The 17839-nt window shown below is 28.6% G+C and overlaps 1 protein-coding gene across 2 annotated transcripts in view; it reads left to right on the forward strand.

Annotated features, from left to right (window-relative positions):
- Positions 1-16818, forward strand: part of LOC147066502 (uncharacterized) — a 40795-nt gene extending 23977 nt beyond the window's left edge. For both annotated transcript variants that reach the window (XM_085955607.1, XM_085955608.1), the window contains exons 5-6: positions 5563-5713; positions 15607-16818. In XM_085955607.1, the coding sequence (XP_085811733.1) occupies positions 5563-5713; positions 15607-15938 (483 nt within the window). In that variant the 3' untranslated portion in view covers positions 15939-16818. The remainder of the gene's footprint in view (positions 1-5562; positions 5714-15606) is intronic.
- Positions 16819-17839: the final 1021 nt, after the last annotated feature.

The following is a 17839-nucleotide window of genomic DNA, read 5'->3' on the forward strand; positions in this document are numbered from 1 at the left end:
CTTACCTCAATTAAATCTAAAATATATTTTAACCTACAAAAGTTTCAGTCGGATACGGCAACAGCTCAATTAAATAATTACCAAATTAGAAATGACATTTTATATTATTTATATCACGCTACCCAAAAATCACGAAACAAAAATTGTGATTAACTTGAAACAGCTCAATTATAACAAATTTCAGTTTTGTGGGAAAATTGGTTTGTATTATATATTCTGATTGAAACATCGCGGGCTGTTAAAAATTTTCCTATCTATATTTGATAGGAAACTTTAAATTGGTTTGGGATAATTAAATTTTTCGGTTAAATTATTGTTTAAATATTATATTATCTAGTATTTCCAACTATTTTTGACTTAAGTATGCCCTAACAAGGTACGAAAATAAGCTAATAGACTGAAAATTATCTAGAAACCACCGTTTGAAAGAAGTAAGTAGTATTTAAGAATATTATTTTGCACAAGAATAAGAGAAAAATTCTAGATTTTTTTAAATTTTTTTTAGTCCGTTTACCAACTCAAAAAATATTAATTAATATCATTGTCAGATACCTTCATATCTTTTATGCCAGATGTCTAACATTTTTTTTTTTGATCTGACAATAAAAATACAATATTGGCAAGACTAGTTAAATAGTGACATCTAAAAATATTATGTTTCAATAGTCTCTTTAGGCGATATTACATTTAGAGACACGGTAGATGTAAAATCATTTAATATTTAAATAATTACAAGATAAAAAGAACTTTTCATATACAACGTTTTTAAATTTGATGTTGAATCATATAAACTTGACTTGACTAGTTTAAACGATCAAAAAAAATTGTAATTGATAGAAATAATACTAAAATGTCATTTTGACATGTCATATTGATTTCCATAGTAACGCACGTATATATTAATAATTTAGTTGCTAGGACCCCCTAGCAACCAATAATGGTATCGAAATAACTTTTCATACAAAACAGAATTGACTGAAAATGAATTCACTTCTACTTAAAGATGGCTAAAAGTATTAAAAGAATGCATTGGCAACGTGTTCTGATATATTCTAAAAGTTTCAAATGTCTAGCTAGTCGGGAAGTTAGTTAAAATCGATTGAAAGATTTGTACCGGACAAAGAACCACCGGACAAATAAGAATACGAGCTAAGCAAAACGTTGTAAAATACCAACAATTTAAAGTAATTTAATAAATATTTAATACGTATTTTTTCGTAATGCAAACTAACCAGTGCATTCAATTAAAAACTGCTTCATTACGTAATCATTTTTTGTCTTTTTGTTTTTGATAACGATTTACACAGATGTTTTGAGTGTCATTCAGAGAATTGGTGCATGAAAGTAAACACTCAAAATCCCAATGCCACTATGTGGGCCAAATTCTTTAATCATCTATACGCACGTACCTACATTTATTTATGTTGTTAATTTCTTTTTTCCGTCGTATTAATTTTTATCAAATTATTAGATTCAAAATATATATGGGTTGATTTATAAATATAATCATCGCACATTTCAATTACCATTTTTTATTTCACTCTTATCACTAGTTCTCGCATAAGTGTAATATATTAATACCAATCTAAAACAATTTAACATATAGCTATATTATCATCACCGGATTTTATTTCTTCACCATGAGAGATTAAACAACTGATTATCTCGACTTAATATGATATGGAAAGAACCACACAAATTCACACCATCAAGAATGACATAGTTTTCATTTAGTTTAGACTGCGCACAAGTCGACAAAATACGTACATAGCAAAATAAAGACCTCTCCTAACTTTTAAACTACATCATAATATTATAAGAGTAGGGAAAGGTGGAGGGTGGCTATGAATATCCGACATAAATAGTGCACACTAAGCTTTGCCAGTCATACTTATTATTTTTTACCATTGAACTAAGAATACAAATTGTAGATGGTATTGGTTAGTTTTTAAAATTTGATTAACCCCTGCCTAAAGCAAACCATAACAGAGTATAATATAAGATTAAAAAATCTTCTATCTATAAACTATCAAAAAGTATGCCATTAAATTATTTAATCGTTATTATTTAAGATATTTTATAGACAGAATAATATTTTTTTCTAGCATGGTTTCGTTTAGAGAGGGATTAATTGAAATAAAAAAAAATTATCTGCATTTTAGGTTGACCCCTGTCTTTTTTTTTTAACTATATCCGTACCTATACTTCTCCTATAGCCACGTTTTGTCAATCAAATTAAATTTTTATATCTAAAATGTGTGAAGGAATTTTCAACACGCTATCATGAATTATCAATGTAATGAAAAGTGATGAAAAATTAAAAAATATATCAGTCTTTAAAAGGAAGTAATTATCTACGTCAGATATAAGACTTACAATAAACGCATTTATCTTAAATCGGTGGTTTTAAAACTTTTTTTCTAACGCGGGTCCCTTATTGTCGGTATGTATTATAAAGATTTTTTCACGGTGTCCATAACAGTTAGCCTTTGCACGTAGGAAAATAAATGTGTTCTTTATTATTATTCAAAACTTGACCAGTTTCGTACGTAATTTTTGCAATAAGGGAAGGACAGTACGAAGGTTTGAAAAGACAACAGCCATCGGAGAATAAAAACCTTTCATTGTAACCATAAACGCACTGGATTTTTATTGCTTTCATTTATTTAAATAATAATTACAATAATTGGCACCCCCGGGTACCAAAAATTATTTATTATATTTGTAGTGAAAAAAATATATACTTAATAATATATAAGGAGTTATATAAGTAATGATATAAGTACAAGTATAATATGGTTTTAAGGCTATAATTTTAATGACATCTATGGTAAAACTAATGTTGTTATTATGTCAGAATGTGACAATTATATTAATATAATATAATTATTATTTATGAGCCTTCAAAATTTTCCATGTGAAATAAGTATTATATGACCGTGATATATCCTTCTAACTATTCCCGGTAGGAAATATAAATTATTTCAGATACTAGAAAATGATTTGATTACTTTTTAATTATATGCTGCCATAATAACCACTCATTCCGTATTTCTGAGGGATACCTGATTAGTATATCACTGCTTACTTATAAATAGTCCGGAATTTAGCATGAATATGTATGAAAGAAATGTAGATATATTTTTTTACTATGTGGAAAACCTAGTCAAGGATGCACGAAACAATATTTAAATCCTGAATGAAACGAAGATTGGAAACTTTATGCTGGCATCTATAATTTAGTAACGTGTCTCATCTAAGACAACATAAAAAGCTTGTCTTTGTATTTTTAACTACTTTCAAAAAATATTTGCGTATATAAAAGTATTGTTTCTCTTATTAATAATTTAACGAATTTCATCCGAATGGTCTTCAAATAAATATTTTTAGTACTTGGCAAAATGTTTCCCGTTATTTCAAGGAACCACCACAATATAAATTATGCACGTATATTTTTTAGAAACTGACAGAAACGCTATTGTCGTTTATTTTCTTTCATCATTTTCTTGTCATAATGTATTTTTTTTTAATTAGAACTATGCTGTAAACCTTCGATGCTTTATTTTTTGTAAAATGTAAAATTATAAAAAATATAAATGTACTTGCCATATTTTTTTTCTAAAATAATTTGACTGAAAAATATGTAGGTACCAAATAATAATTCTTTAAATCGTTAAAGTCTTTTCCGTTCAAATCAGAATGTATAATCAATATAATAATAATATCAGTTAAAAATATTTTCATATTCTATACACGCATAATAATTTAAAAATTATTTCCTAGAATAGACTTGTCGTATGTACATACTCGTAGCATAGCAAAAATAGTAATAATATGCCTTCTTCTTTTGGTAGCATCTTCTATGGGAGTTAGGCGACTAAATTGTGGTACACTTTCCTATTCTTGATCAGTCATATCAGATCCCCAACACCTTAGACAGTCAGCAACTTACGAAGTTTGCCAGTTAAGAACCTAGGCTATTGTTAACATATTATACCTTTCCATATATTATGCACAAAATTATACTAATATAAAAAATATAGCCAAAGTATGCCAATTTTAGACATAGTGCATAGACTAAAGCCACCCAGGTTAGCTTTCTCAGGTATCTTCCATCCACTACAATAGATAATCATATTATAAAAATACAATATTTAGTATGAAAAGATAACGTATCCCTCGAATTCTCCAGACATTTTTAAACGCAAGAGGCGTTCTTTAAAGTGAACTGAGTACAAGAAAAATATTAGTCATTCGATACTTTGCCGTCCCATCCCTACTAACTTATTTACGCGGCATTAATATTATATGGGCTTCTGTCAACCCTTTCTTTGCCATGCAATTTGTTCATTACGACGCGGCATATCACTATCGGGTATTTATGTGACGTAGCGTTGAATAATAAGTAGAAAGGTACCTCTTGTCAACTGATACTTATTGATGGTAAATCAATTTTGTTTAAAGCTCTGTTAGTTATTGAATTCTGTAATTGTATTATATTTATAAAGTGTTATAGATTAATTAAAATGTCATAATAATTATTTTAAAAATAGAATTGTTACAATAATAAAACAACAGGAAGATGTTTAAATGCTAATTTGTCAACTTATCACATACCTAACTATTATATTATTTAACTCACATTCTATGCATCTACAAAAATTCTTAACTATTATTCCAATATTTATATGAAAACTTAACAACTGTGTAGTACAAAAATAAGAACAGCATAAATAATAATAAAAGTATAAATGATAGTAAGATATATCATTGATGCATTAAGTATCCACTTTCAAAGCCGTGGGTCATTGGTTTTAAGGATACGTCTACTTTACAGCCTGTATTTAAGATCTAAAGTTGTATGGTTAATTATCATTTTTTCTAAAAAAAAAGTCATTTATGAAACGGTCAAGATTCCGTAGGTACCAGTTTGTAGAGCCAAAATCAGAATCACAAACATAAAATTAGGAAATTGGTTTAGTTAGAGAAATAATAATCACTGATGAATTTAAAGGATACCCATATATTATTGTTATTATATTATGTTTACTAAATTTATTAATAGTGTTAATATGAAGACTGCTAATTAATTGTAATGAAAAATTATATATAACAATGCAACTAAACATATTATGCAATTTAAATGGATTTTTTTCGTTAATATATAATTGAAAGTTAAATAAATAAAGAGTTTCACATACGTGTATTATACTTATCGATGGTTCGGTTCCATAATACGATAGTCAAAAATTTCAAGTTTTGAGTTATAATAGCCATTATATTCGTATATCGCTCATCTTTAGTTCCACAAAATTACAACTCGAAAAAATTACTAGTTGTCCTAGTAGGGCAGATGTTTCTGTCACTTTTCTATGAGTCAGTATGGGTGAGACAAAACTTTAATCAGCCATTAGTTAAAACTACTAATTCCTAGCTGTAGCACTATGATTTAGATTTATTCATGGTAAGTAGGTACTTTTAAAATGTTAAAAGCATAATAATTTTAGTGATTTATTACATGATCTTATTGTTAACTAGGTGTGTATTTGCTTTATTCAACAGTGCAAGCAGTGTGGGAAAGCCTTTAAGAGGTCCAGCACTCTGTCAACCCACCTGCTCATTCATTCGGACACCAGACCTTACCCCTGCCAATATTGCGGAAAGAGATTCCATCAGAAGTCAGACATGAAGAAACATACGTATATTCATACCGGTAAGATTCTTTTCAATATATTCGATTTAATCTTCTCTAATATGTGTCAATATGCTAGTACTGTACTGTGAGTATCAGTCTATGATAAGGTTAACCCATCATTTATCTTCCCTTACGATCCGATTGACACGTTTCCTTTATTTACGTGTTAGTTTATTTTTCAAATTTAGAATTTCCGTTCTCGTATAATATGTTTTCTCTCATTTTTATACGCCTTTTATTACGTCTTCTCCCTGTCTCGCTATCTCATACACATTTACATTTATATCTCTCATGCGCTACAGATATCAAGATACAAATTTATTGTATATAAACTATTTTTTTATTTAACAAATAATTCACAAAATTTCAGAATGTAATATTCTTTTATTGAACATAGTTACATAATTTTAAAACACTTCTAAGAAATGTTTAACCACGAGAAAAAAAGCTTTTTGAATTAAAAAATATGATATTCGCAAGCAGATAAAACATGTACAGTTTAATCGTAAGGCACATAGGCACAAATCCCGGAAGGCGCAGCTCTTTGAATCTTACTGGGTGTCGTATTTTTTCAAAAAGATTTATTTCAGGAGTTATATATTTCTCAGAAGAATTTTGTCAGACCTGGGATTCGATCCGGGGATCCACGACATTCTAAGCCAACATGTTATTGCTCGATCATTTGGGGAGTTTATCAATGAAGATATTGTATAAAAAATGTTTATTTTTATAATTAGACCTTGGGAATAAATCTTAAAATACATATGTAAATACTACTACAAATTTAAAAAGTTTAAAGAGTTTTTTTAATGTAATTCATATTATTTTAATCATTACGTATATAAATATAGCTGATATATTTTATTTTACTTCATTTTCATATACATACAACTACATAAACATATAAAAAGCTTCTTCTTCTACATTTTTGATTGTAGTTACTTCCCAACGTCATTTTCCATCAAATTCCATTCGATTATATTTTCAAAAAGTCGACTTCTTGTAAATAATCGGAGTTCACTTGGATTGGATGCTTAACAGGTTTAGATCAGTCGACCGTCAAACAAATGATGGTTCATCGAATCCAAATCAATTTAAGAAATTTTCTTTCTCTTAGGATATTTTAAATTATATTATATATTATAAACCGAACAATAAGTAGAATAATAGTAATACTCTGGACTGAGGTTACTTGATGGAATTTTAATTCTAATGGATTTAAGTTGTGTACTATACCATTTGAGTCGTATTTCGACCCGGATTTCGCCTTTCGGCAAGAAGAAGAAGGTAAAAACGGAAAATTTGCGTAGTATTTTATTTCTCAAATCTTTGTTGGATTTTTTGTAAGTGAAACAAAACTAACAGATATCCCTGTATACTTTCATAAAAAATCAATATTATTAAGAATATTTTCCATATTTTAACTTCGGAAGAACGTAAAAACTTTATCACCTACGTACGAGTATTAAGACAAGAATCACAAAAAAAATAACCAAAAAATTATGAATAGTTTAAGTGTTTGTAAAAAACCCATATCACTAATAATACAATCAAAAGGCTTATTCATTATTTAAGGCATTGTCAAAACCCTGATAATAGATCATTAGTTAATAATCAATCACACTACATTCTAATTATTAGACCACTTTACAACTCTTGAATGTAGTATTAGAATCTAATACTACATTCAAGAGTTGTAAAATCATAAATACTGGTAAAACAATGACAACATAAATTGGGAGTTAACTAATGAGATATATTATCAAGAATATCAGTCTATAAAAAGTTATATTAGTTTAACAAATTAATATTCTTACATTCTACTTTTTGTTTTTTTTTTATTATTTCCAAAACTTAAATCCATTAGAATAATTAATAGTATTTTTTTAATTAGTTGTCACATCATCGCCACAGATTTAAAAAAAAATATTTGCAGGTACATTTTAACGCAACGGGATAACTATTTTGTTTGAACTGGAGAGCAAACCTTTTATTTCTGAATAGTCTGTAAATACGTGAACATAATAAAACTAAACAAACGAACTAAATCGACTTTAACTAATATATTTAATAACTAGAGTTAGAACTGTTATATTATAATCATTATAACTGAAATTCTGTATAATACTCGTATTAGACAGTTTAATACATGTAGGGTAATCAGTTATTAATTTATATTCGTTTTGTTTTTTGGCATTTCTAAAAACAGTTTTATTTAAACATTAATTTTGTACTAAAAATTAATGACATATGGGACATCTTCATTAGACTAAACTGTTGTTTTAACCTTTTTAAAAATGTCACAATGATAATATTAAAACATTCCTAAAATGAATTTGGGCTATTTGTAAATGGTCATGATATTAGTGGAACTATTACTTTAAATGCTTTCATTTGCCGCTAATGGGGTTTGTTATGTCGACTAATGAATGAAATGGGACATGACACGTGAATGTTGGTTTGGACACCTCAAATATCATAAAGTACATGATCGTTTTATCATTTTGGATTTATCGCCACAATCAAATTACAAAAATGGGGTGTTTGTTTCTCGGCACACAAAGAATACTAATCACAAAAAGGATTTTTTAATTAGAAGGGACAAACACTGCCTTATTTATTTTATGCTGACAATAATTGCCTTTTTACATTACATCTAATCACTCAAGTGAACATTTTTTATCAGAATACAATGTCATGTTATTGCATTATAAAATAATATGTTTTCTCACAAAATATTGGATTATAAATTAATAAGATTTCAATCTAATACAAACTTTCTGAAAATGGATTTTTTTCAATCATTAGTCACTGTATTTTAAAATATGACAAATAAAACCATTTTAATATCAGTACAGGTCTAATAAACTACATAAGTCAAAATTTTCAACTTATTAAAATTTCTTGTTATAGTAAAGCAAAGACATTAGTATTTAAGTATATAAAACGATAGTTCAAATTAATTCTTTTTTATATTGTCAAATTGAGATGGGTACAAAATACATAATAATACTCGACACTTAAATAAGTGTAGTTCTTTGGTTTGATTTAAGTAGTATCTTTTTCACATTATTTCTTAACAGCTCAAAAATCTATTTACGTATTCTTACTCAAAAGTAAAGTGCAAACATTCTATGAAATAGAATACCACTTTGTTGGGTATATAATTAATATATCTCAGGCTTAATAAATTTAAAAAAAACAATTTTATGTTTTACTCAATATAATAATATATATAGGTATCAAAATAACATTTAGATATAATCTTATATTTATAATATATGTGTTATTGCATATTTATGCATTATCAGTCAAACAATAATTCTGTTGGATTAGTCATTAATTATTGAGGGGTGTACTTTTAAAGTGAACCTATTCCACTACTTGACGAAAATGAGTTATGAATGCCAGAATTTAAAGGATAAAATTTTGAACAAGTCTTTTTTGTATAGAAGAACCTAATAAACATTAAATCCAGTAGAAAAATCAACTTCAAAATCGGGGTTAGTTACAAAAGTTACTTATTCTAATACAATAAAACTTATTATGTAACATCAACACCGTAAACAGTTTTTTGGCTTTTGCCAAAAAAAAAATTGGAGTGGAATAAGTTCACTTTGAAAATACATGCCTAAATTATGTTTACGCTGCTAGAGTAGTGCTAATTTATCTATTTTTAAAACCATGGTGCAGGTTTAACTCCCATGTCTGCCAGAATTGAAATGGTGTTTGATCCAGAGTAAGGGTTCAATATCCATCATTATTATAACTAACTCGTAAAAAAATAATCAAAATATCCAGTCTCCGTCTAACGACATTTTTTAAAATATTTGATAAATACGATTGACTAAGGAAATATTATTTATTTTGTTATTCGTTGTAGTAGTAACGCCACCCTCTGTGGGAAATGGCGCGTCGTGACGCCGACGCTCAGCTGAAGGACGCCTAATTTGACGGAATTAGAATTTGGGGTGATGCGTCAATTTTCATTTCGTGAGACGTCCGTACTATATTTTTATGAACGACAATGTCACCCGCAAACCTCGCGACAAACAAATTACTTTCCTGTCCACCGGATGGCATAAAATTAGATTTACTGTCATAGAAAGTACCTGACTAGTTGTCACTTAATGATTACATTCAGATATCGCATTATTTTAAAAAGGGTAAGTGAAGTATCGTAATATTTTTTTTTAATATTATCGTATATATTTGCATAGTGCATAGTATATGAGAATCAGTGCCACCAACCATATTATAATAATGAATCGATTCATTGATTGGTTAAGGCCTTTCTAAGTCCATCGCCATATATATATATTCTCACTAAGTATTTTGCGTCTATTTTTGACTACACTTCTTCTGACGAATATTAATTATAGTATTGTCCTATAATAATTTTACTTCCGCATAAAATGTAAATTATTATAGGTAGGTACACATTTCAAGTTAAGGATTTCAAGTTAGGTATACACATTTATATTTTTTATAAATAAAGAGGTTTTGTTAAATAAATATAAAATAATTACAAGATAAAAAGAACTTTTTATATAAAACGTTTTTAAATTTTAAACTTGACTAGCTTAAACGATCAAAAAAAATGTACTTGATAGAAATAATAATCTAAAATATATAATAATCTGAATAATGAAATGTCATTTCATATTGATTTCCATAGTAACGCACGTGTATATTATTTAATAATTTAGTTGCTAGGACCCCTCTTGCAACCAATAATGGTTTCGAAATAACTTTTCATACAAAACAGAATAAACTGAAAATGAATTCAACTCTACTTAAAGATGGCTAAAAGTATTAAAAAATACATTGGCACCGTGTTCTGATATATTCTAAAAGTTTCAAATGTCTAGCTAGTCGGGAAGTTAGTTAAAAATCGATTGCAAAATTTGTACCGGACAAACAACCACCGGACAAATAAGAATACGACCTATGAAAAACGTTGCAATAAAATAATAAAACTATGAATTAGTGAAAAATCTCTTAGGCGATCCTTAGTAAACTTAATAAAGTAAATTTTAATAATAAATATGACCATAAAATATAAATCAATGATAAGATAGGGTCCAATTCAATAAATTCACATTTTATTACATTTTTTACAATTGTAAGTTTATCTTTATATATAATATTTTTCTTTTTAATATTTTCAGATACATAATATTAATAATTAACACTGTTTAAATAAAAATGTCTCAAATCGCAAGCTTCGTATTATTCCGCTAGGTGCCTTGGTACCGACTTAATGAAATTGAAAACACCGTTTCCATTCAAGTATTCTATCGTATTCCGTCGTTTGCTTATCGACTCATATTGCATTAATAATACATCTTTTACCTGTGCAATTAATATTACCAACCCTCTTTAAAAAAAATTATTAATCTATTGATCGCTATGTTATAATTGTAATCAAATGGTCAGTAATTTATCTTAAATTGCATTTTAAATATTTTATTAGTTTTTCATTTTCTAGTAATTATAACGGAAGTGCGGCACGCTCTGAAGCCCACTTCCTTCCTGCTTTAACGCGTGTGTGTCGCGTGCCGGCAATAATGGAATTCATCTTTCCTCGTTTACTGTCATTTTTTTTTGTATTTCCCAAGCTACAATGATAATTATCAAACCGTGTGCATTTTTTACAAACCTTACAATGATTTAACTTTATATGTATCATTATTATCATCAGTCGAAGACGATTCACTACTGAAATAGCTTCCCCATTGGTTTGTCCTAATATCTCTTGTTTCCATGAACGGGTGTTAATGCAAAATTGTTGTATTATGGCCTTTGGGTTCTACATTATATGTCTGCATTTATGCAGCGGTTATATTCTCGCCAATACATCAATGTGTATAACTAACCACTATTTTATCGAACTCTGTCACGTCATGCGCTTTTCTCTTAAATTCTTTTGCATTGGTCTCTTTTGTGCTCTTTCCGCGTTATACTCAAGAAGCACCTTTCCATGCCACATTACGTTATTCGTAGTTTTTGAATTTCTCTTACCTACATAGATATATAGTATAGACAGAACCAATGATACCATTTAATATTATGTAGTTTAACACTTCATAAACTTTCAACTACCTTCTCGCCTACTTATCATGTACACAGATACTTTAAAACGATACACCGGTGCTAAAGAAGTGATACACAATGATTATTTCACTTCTACTACTACATAACTGTATCTCTACACCACTGTCATTAGGCCGCATGACTTGTTGTAGTATTAAAAATAAAAATATATATTATTATATACTAGTGACGAAGAATGGAGGTAGGCTGTGGAGATCTGACATAAATTTTGCACACTAAACTTTGACAGACGACATACTTATTTGTTATTATTAAACTAATAATACAGATAGCAGACGGTGCTAATTAATTAAACCCTGCCTAACCAAACCATAATAAATACAAAATATTCTTATATTTATAAAATAAGTATCTAAAATTATGCCATTAAATCATAAATTTTATAATTTTATACATATCATAACGTCACTGTACAGGCCAATTGGCATAACTCTCAAATATCAAATTGTTCAGGAAGTGAAAAAAACTGTGGGCATCGGATTTACTTATTATTTTATGTAATATTTAATTATTATTTTATTACATATTGAGAATTTTCTTTTATTGACACACCAGTCCCTTGTGTTTAAAGGATTACAGCATTTGGCTGGAATATTTTTTGTCAAGTTACAAATGGCTTAAAAATAGTTTTGAATTATTTTGATATGAAATATATTTTTGGGATTTATGATACTTGGCCAGTTCGTGTAAGAAAGAGTATGCAATAAGTCCATTGCCATCAAAATGTCACTTTGGTGAAAAGAGAGGGTTACGCCAATTGGCCTGTCCAACAGTGACGATAATATTATAATTGGTACCTTTACGTAGTTACAAAAATATTTATGACACCTATATAATATCGCGTCATATGTATGTAACCTTTTAATATTCACTTCAATTCAAATTGTCCGACAGTATCGAGTGGAATTTTAAATTTCTCGTGATTTGACGACACGAGAAATAGATTTTTCAACGGTCCGAGTTGCATCATAAACAATTCAAAGGAAAAGTTAGCCCCTTCGATTATTGCTATTTTATTCACACAAAGTACATTATTGCAATGGATAAAACTTGTCCCTTTGCTCGATCACACTACGATTTTTAGATACAATTTAAAACTGTTTTATTTTTCCCTACATTTTCATATTATACGTATCAATTTGTCTGTCTCTACCCTTCCGTGATTCTCACGCCTCATCTGCTTTATAGAAATACAAGTTACCTAAACAACTATTATTAACATTGTAGGTACGTTATACGTGTTACATTTTGCCGTAGCACAATTCACCGCGAGCTGCCTTACCAGAAAGAGATGGTCATATAGCATTCAGAACGAAAAAAATACGCGTTGTCGTGGAGCATTGCAGACCAATACTAATACATATTTTTTGATACGTACAACTTGATACTTATGAGCAACTTCCAGTATTATATATAAATTATAAGAAATGATTGTATTTATAATTTATTTACCTACACAATTTCTTCTGTCTTACATATTGTGTATTTCGGTAGATTTATTACGTATTTTTCAAATATTTTATTTGATCTCAATACTACACGGTCATTTAATTCCAATACAATATCTCACCAACTGCATACGTATACATTTCCGGATGAGATAGTTTTATATTCACACAAAATTCGTATTCATTATAATTTTATCGTAAAACATTTTGTTGTGTGAAAGATGAAAATTAATAAATTGGGATATAAATTCTAATGGATTCAAGCTCTGTACTATTCCATTTAAGTCGTTTTTTGCAACCCGGGTTTCGCCTTTCGGCATCTTCAGGCGTCGTGTACACTCACCAAAGGCAAATAAACACTGACAACGAACACCCTTAACTCTAACTTATATAGTAAATCAATACAATAAAGTAGGTAAAAACTCCATTACCTACCTATTTAGTCAGAAATTACAACAAAAAATACATATGTTTGCGAGCTTATCATATATATATATATATATATATATATTTGGTAGGATTTGTAGCAAAAACGTATATGTCATTATGATATCTAGTTTTTTTTCAATTTTATAATATTTAGTGACCACACACATTATAAATTAATACTCGTACCATAAAATGCTATTATTGTAAATGTCATCGTGTTAAATTTAAGAATAAAGTTATGTTTGCCACATCAGATGTCCGTGGTCTAGAATCTTTTAAAACTATTATTTAATTGACAGGTGAATTATTATATCAAATGCTATATTTTGTTTTATGACAGTTTTATATATTATTATCTAAAAGTATATTCAATTACTTTTGAAACAATTCAATTCTTGACTCGTTGCAGCTTCCCTGCAAAATTTTTCATCTTCGTCATGTAAATCAATCTACATGTATCTGAGACTAGAAACCACAGAATAATAATCACTACATTCTCTGGAAGTGTTCTAATATGTGTAGTAAGCAAAAAGCTTTTCAAATCGCCCCAACCAACTCTCAGGCATATCAAGTCAGTTACTGCAAAGGCATTTTTACTAAATAGAAAATGCTTAAAATATTTTTTTTAATATTCTTTTAATTATTTTACTTTGCTCATCTCTTGCGAGCTATTAAAAAAAAACAGCTTTAAGCGTGTGATAATATAAGTATTCTACAGTTGTTCCTACGACAATACCAAATCTAAATAATTGCAAGTGCTTTACGTCACCGTGACGTGTGCCTTGAGATACGCCGTTGGCATCCACCGATTGGAGGTTATATTGACAGATTACTTTTGATCATAAACAGTTATTAGCCACTCGTCCAACCCATTGAGTTAGTGCACTGGATCAAAAACACATATAAAAAATATAACAGCCAACGTGAGATAAAATAATAATCCCAAAATTAATCCTATTAAATGAACCACATATATAAAGCTTCAAGATCCCTGGAGTCGATGAAGGATTAGTTTTCTAGTTCTGATTTGAATATTTTATCAAAACAGTTTAGTTAATAGATAATGATTGGGGTGACAACTTTTATAGATGGCGTGGATTTGTTTTTTGTCCAAAGTTTTGTTTTATATTGTTGAAAGTTTCACAGTTCGTGCTAAGTGAAGGAATAAGAGATTTGAGAACACGAACAAACTTTCTTTCTGATTAATTATTTAATCTTACTACTATTCGGGGTAACTGCTTATTTACGTGAAAATTGATAATAATAAAATAACATGATATAAACAAAAATGGATTATTTTTGAAGAAACTTTTATTATTATTATGTAAGCTTTTTCACAATATTTCCGCACTTTATTATTTACTCTTATATCAGTTCTCTACGACGTATTTAGGATAGAATACGAGAAACAAATCTTAATAATTAAAGCCTCGCCACCATTAATAACTTAGGTTATATTTGGTTGCTTTCTAAAACATTTTGTATTGTTTTTCCTGTATTAGTGATATATTATTATGTGAAATCAAAATAGCGGGTGATTTTAAAATAGTGAGGCTTCAAATATTGAATTAACAAATAGGCTTTGATTTTTTTTAATACAGATAAACAACAATTTTCACATATTAAATTGAATATGTCTATAAGAATGTGATCAGTAAAACTATTAATTAATTTGCCTAAAAATCGTTATAAATCCTTCTCTAGGTACTTAATAAATACAATATAATTATTAATGTCTATGATTTTAAAAACAATCAATCTTTTGAGTCAATAATGATTTATAAAATTGTTTATTTGTTTAGGTATATTAAAACGCAAAATGTCACTTATGGTGACGTTTTAGAAAATGGGTTATAATAATCAAAATTACTGTTTAAAAATTATATTAACGTTGTATTTTTTCTATTTTTTTCTCAGGTGAAAAGCCCCACAAATGCGTAGTGTGCTCAAAAGCTTTCAGCCAAAGCTCAAACCTCATCACGCACATGCGCAAGCACACCGGGTACAAACCCTTCACATGTGGTCTTTGCGAGAAAGCCTTCCAGCGAAAGGTAGACCTTCGAAGGCACCGAGAATCACAGCATCCTGACGCGGCACCTTCGTCAATTATCCACGCGTCGCGGCAGTACCACCACTTTTACGGAAACGACGCCGGAAGCGTCACGGGCGTCGCCGGATTACGGATGGGCGTCCCACCGTTGCTCGGCGTCGGAGGGCTGCGCGAAGGGCACGTCACGAGCAGTTGTTAAAGTATACATTTCCTTGACATAGTTCAATCTTATTATTTCTTTAGTAATTAGTTATTGGTTTTCATACTTCGTGTTTTACTACGTTAGATAATTTTGATGATAATTTTAATAAAGCATCATAGTACAATTCACAAATAATCAGTTAAATATGTTGTGTACTTACAATAATCGATGTATGTGTTAGGGTTTGCAATCTCATTAATTTTCATATGATCAAAGAAATGACATTTTATAAACGCTGCAAGCAGTTAAATGAAAATATATTAATATTTTACATTACCATTTACCTCCCGATTTTTAGAATTCATGGGATCGGAAAGAAATATAGTTATGATACATTTCAATAAATAATAATTATTCAAGAAGGTAGTGTTAAATAATGTGAAATTTCTTGCATATTATTTATGTTGCTATAAATTCAAATTATGTCGTTTCCAGACATTTTTTTTAATCCCGGCCCTAAAAAAAAGTTTATCCCGTAATTCCTAAATTTAAAAAAATCACGAAGATTGTAATCTCTATGTAATTTAACATTCCAGTGTCTGTAACATATTATTTCATTGTATATAATTATATGTTTTTACTATTTAGTGTAAATACTTCCTTAGTATGTAATTTATATTATTTATTATTTTACTGTGTAGATAATAATGAGTGATTTTTTAACGATTATCATATCTTTCAGAGCTTATTCCTAAAACCAAAAAACCGAAACTCTAAATTGCGTTTTATAGAAATTATAATTGTTTCTCATACGATACACTGGCTAGAACCTCCACCCTTTGCTACTGCTGGCTAGGTACCAGGTACAGAGCATATTTAATTTTGATTTTATAGTTACATAATTGAAAAACCTAATCTTACTTTTAGTATTACAAAAACTTACAAAAACAAAAATAATATTTTAAATCGAAAAGACAATTAAATTGAAATAAACAGTTGTAAACATCGTCATAATAATCATCATAATAACAAACATAATCATGAAAAATTCAATCCCCAATTCTAATCCGTCCTTAACTTTTATAATGTTTAAGTTATAAGTTTTACTTAATAAAAATATTATGTACAAATCTATTTTATAATATTATAAGCCATACTATGTCCATATTGATTAAGTGCGTGCCTTATTTACCTATGTTGTTATTAAAAACAATTTTTACATTTTTTTAAATACATCATGTACTTTAACCAAAGCTTAATATGTTTGTAATAATATATAAATTATTTTTCATAATTTTTAAGAGTAAAACGCTTACTTTAGTTTTCAAATTTGATAATTAAAAATTATGTATACCAAAATAAAATGTTTGCCAGTAGTTATAAAAATATTTATCCAAATAATAGATAAGTATTTAAATTGTACATATAATTCAAAGATTTGTAGACGTCTAGTCGAAATAATGAAAGGATCTGTTACCAACAGTATGTCAATTGTATGTATTTATTCTGCGACACCACTGAATGTATTTTAGTCCAATTTAAAATAAGAATTATTAATATTTTTATTGTTTTTATTACCAAACGCCATCTACTATTTTTTTTTAAAAGCAACTTGTCTTCATACGAGATTATATTAATATCGCAGTTTTCAAGAAAAAAGTTTGAATAGGTACTATATACATTTTATCGGTAAAACTAAACTAAATAACTACAAACTAAACAAAATAGCAGTGGCGAAGAGTAGAGGTAGGCTGTGAAGATTCAACAAAATTGTGCACACTTTGTCAGTCATACTTATTTGTTTTCATTAACTGTATTGGTTAATTATGAAAATTCTATTAAACTCTTCCAAAACCAGACCATATTATATGCGTACTTCCCAGACCCAAGATTCGAACCTGAGACCCACGACGCTATATGCCAACGCTTAAGCCGTGTGGCCATCGTGGGTGTATACC

This window comes from Rhyacophila brunnea, unplaced genomic scaffold (assembly GCF_057557595.1).
Source record: "Rhyacophila brunnea isolate RB1 unplaced genomic scaffold, BYU_Rbru_1.0 scaffold_5, whole genome shotgun sequence".
Classification (NCBI taxonomy): Eukaryota; Metazoa; Arthropoda; class Insecta; order Trichoptera; family Rhyacophilidae; genus Rhyacophila; species Rhyacophila brunnea.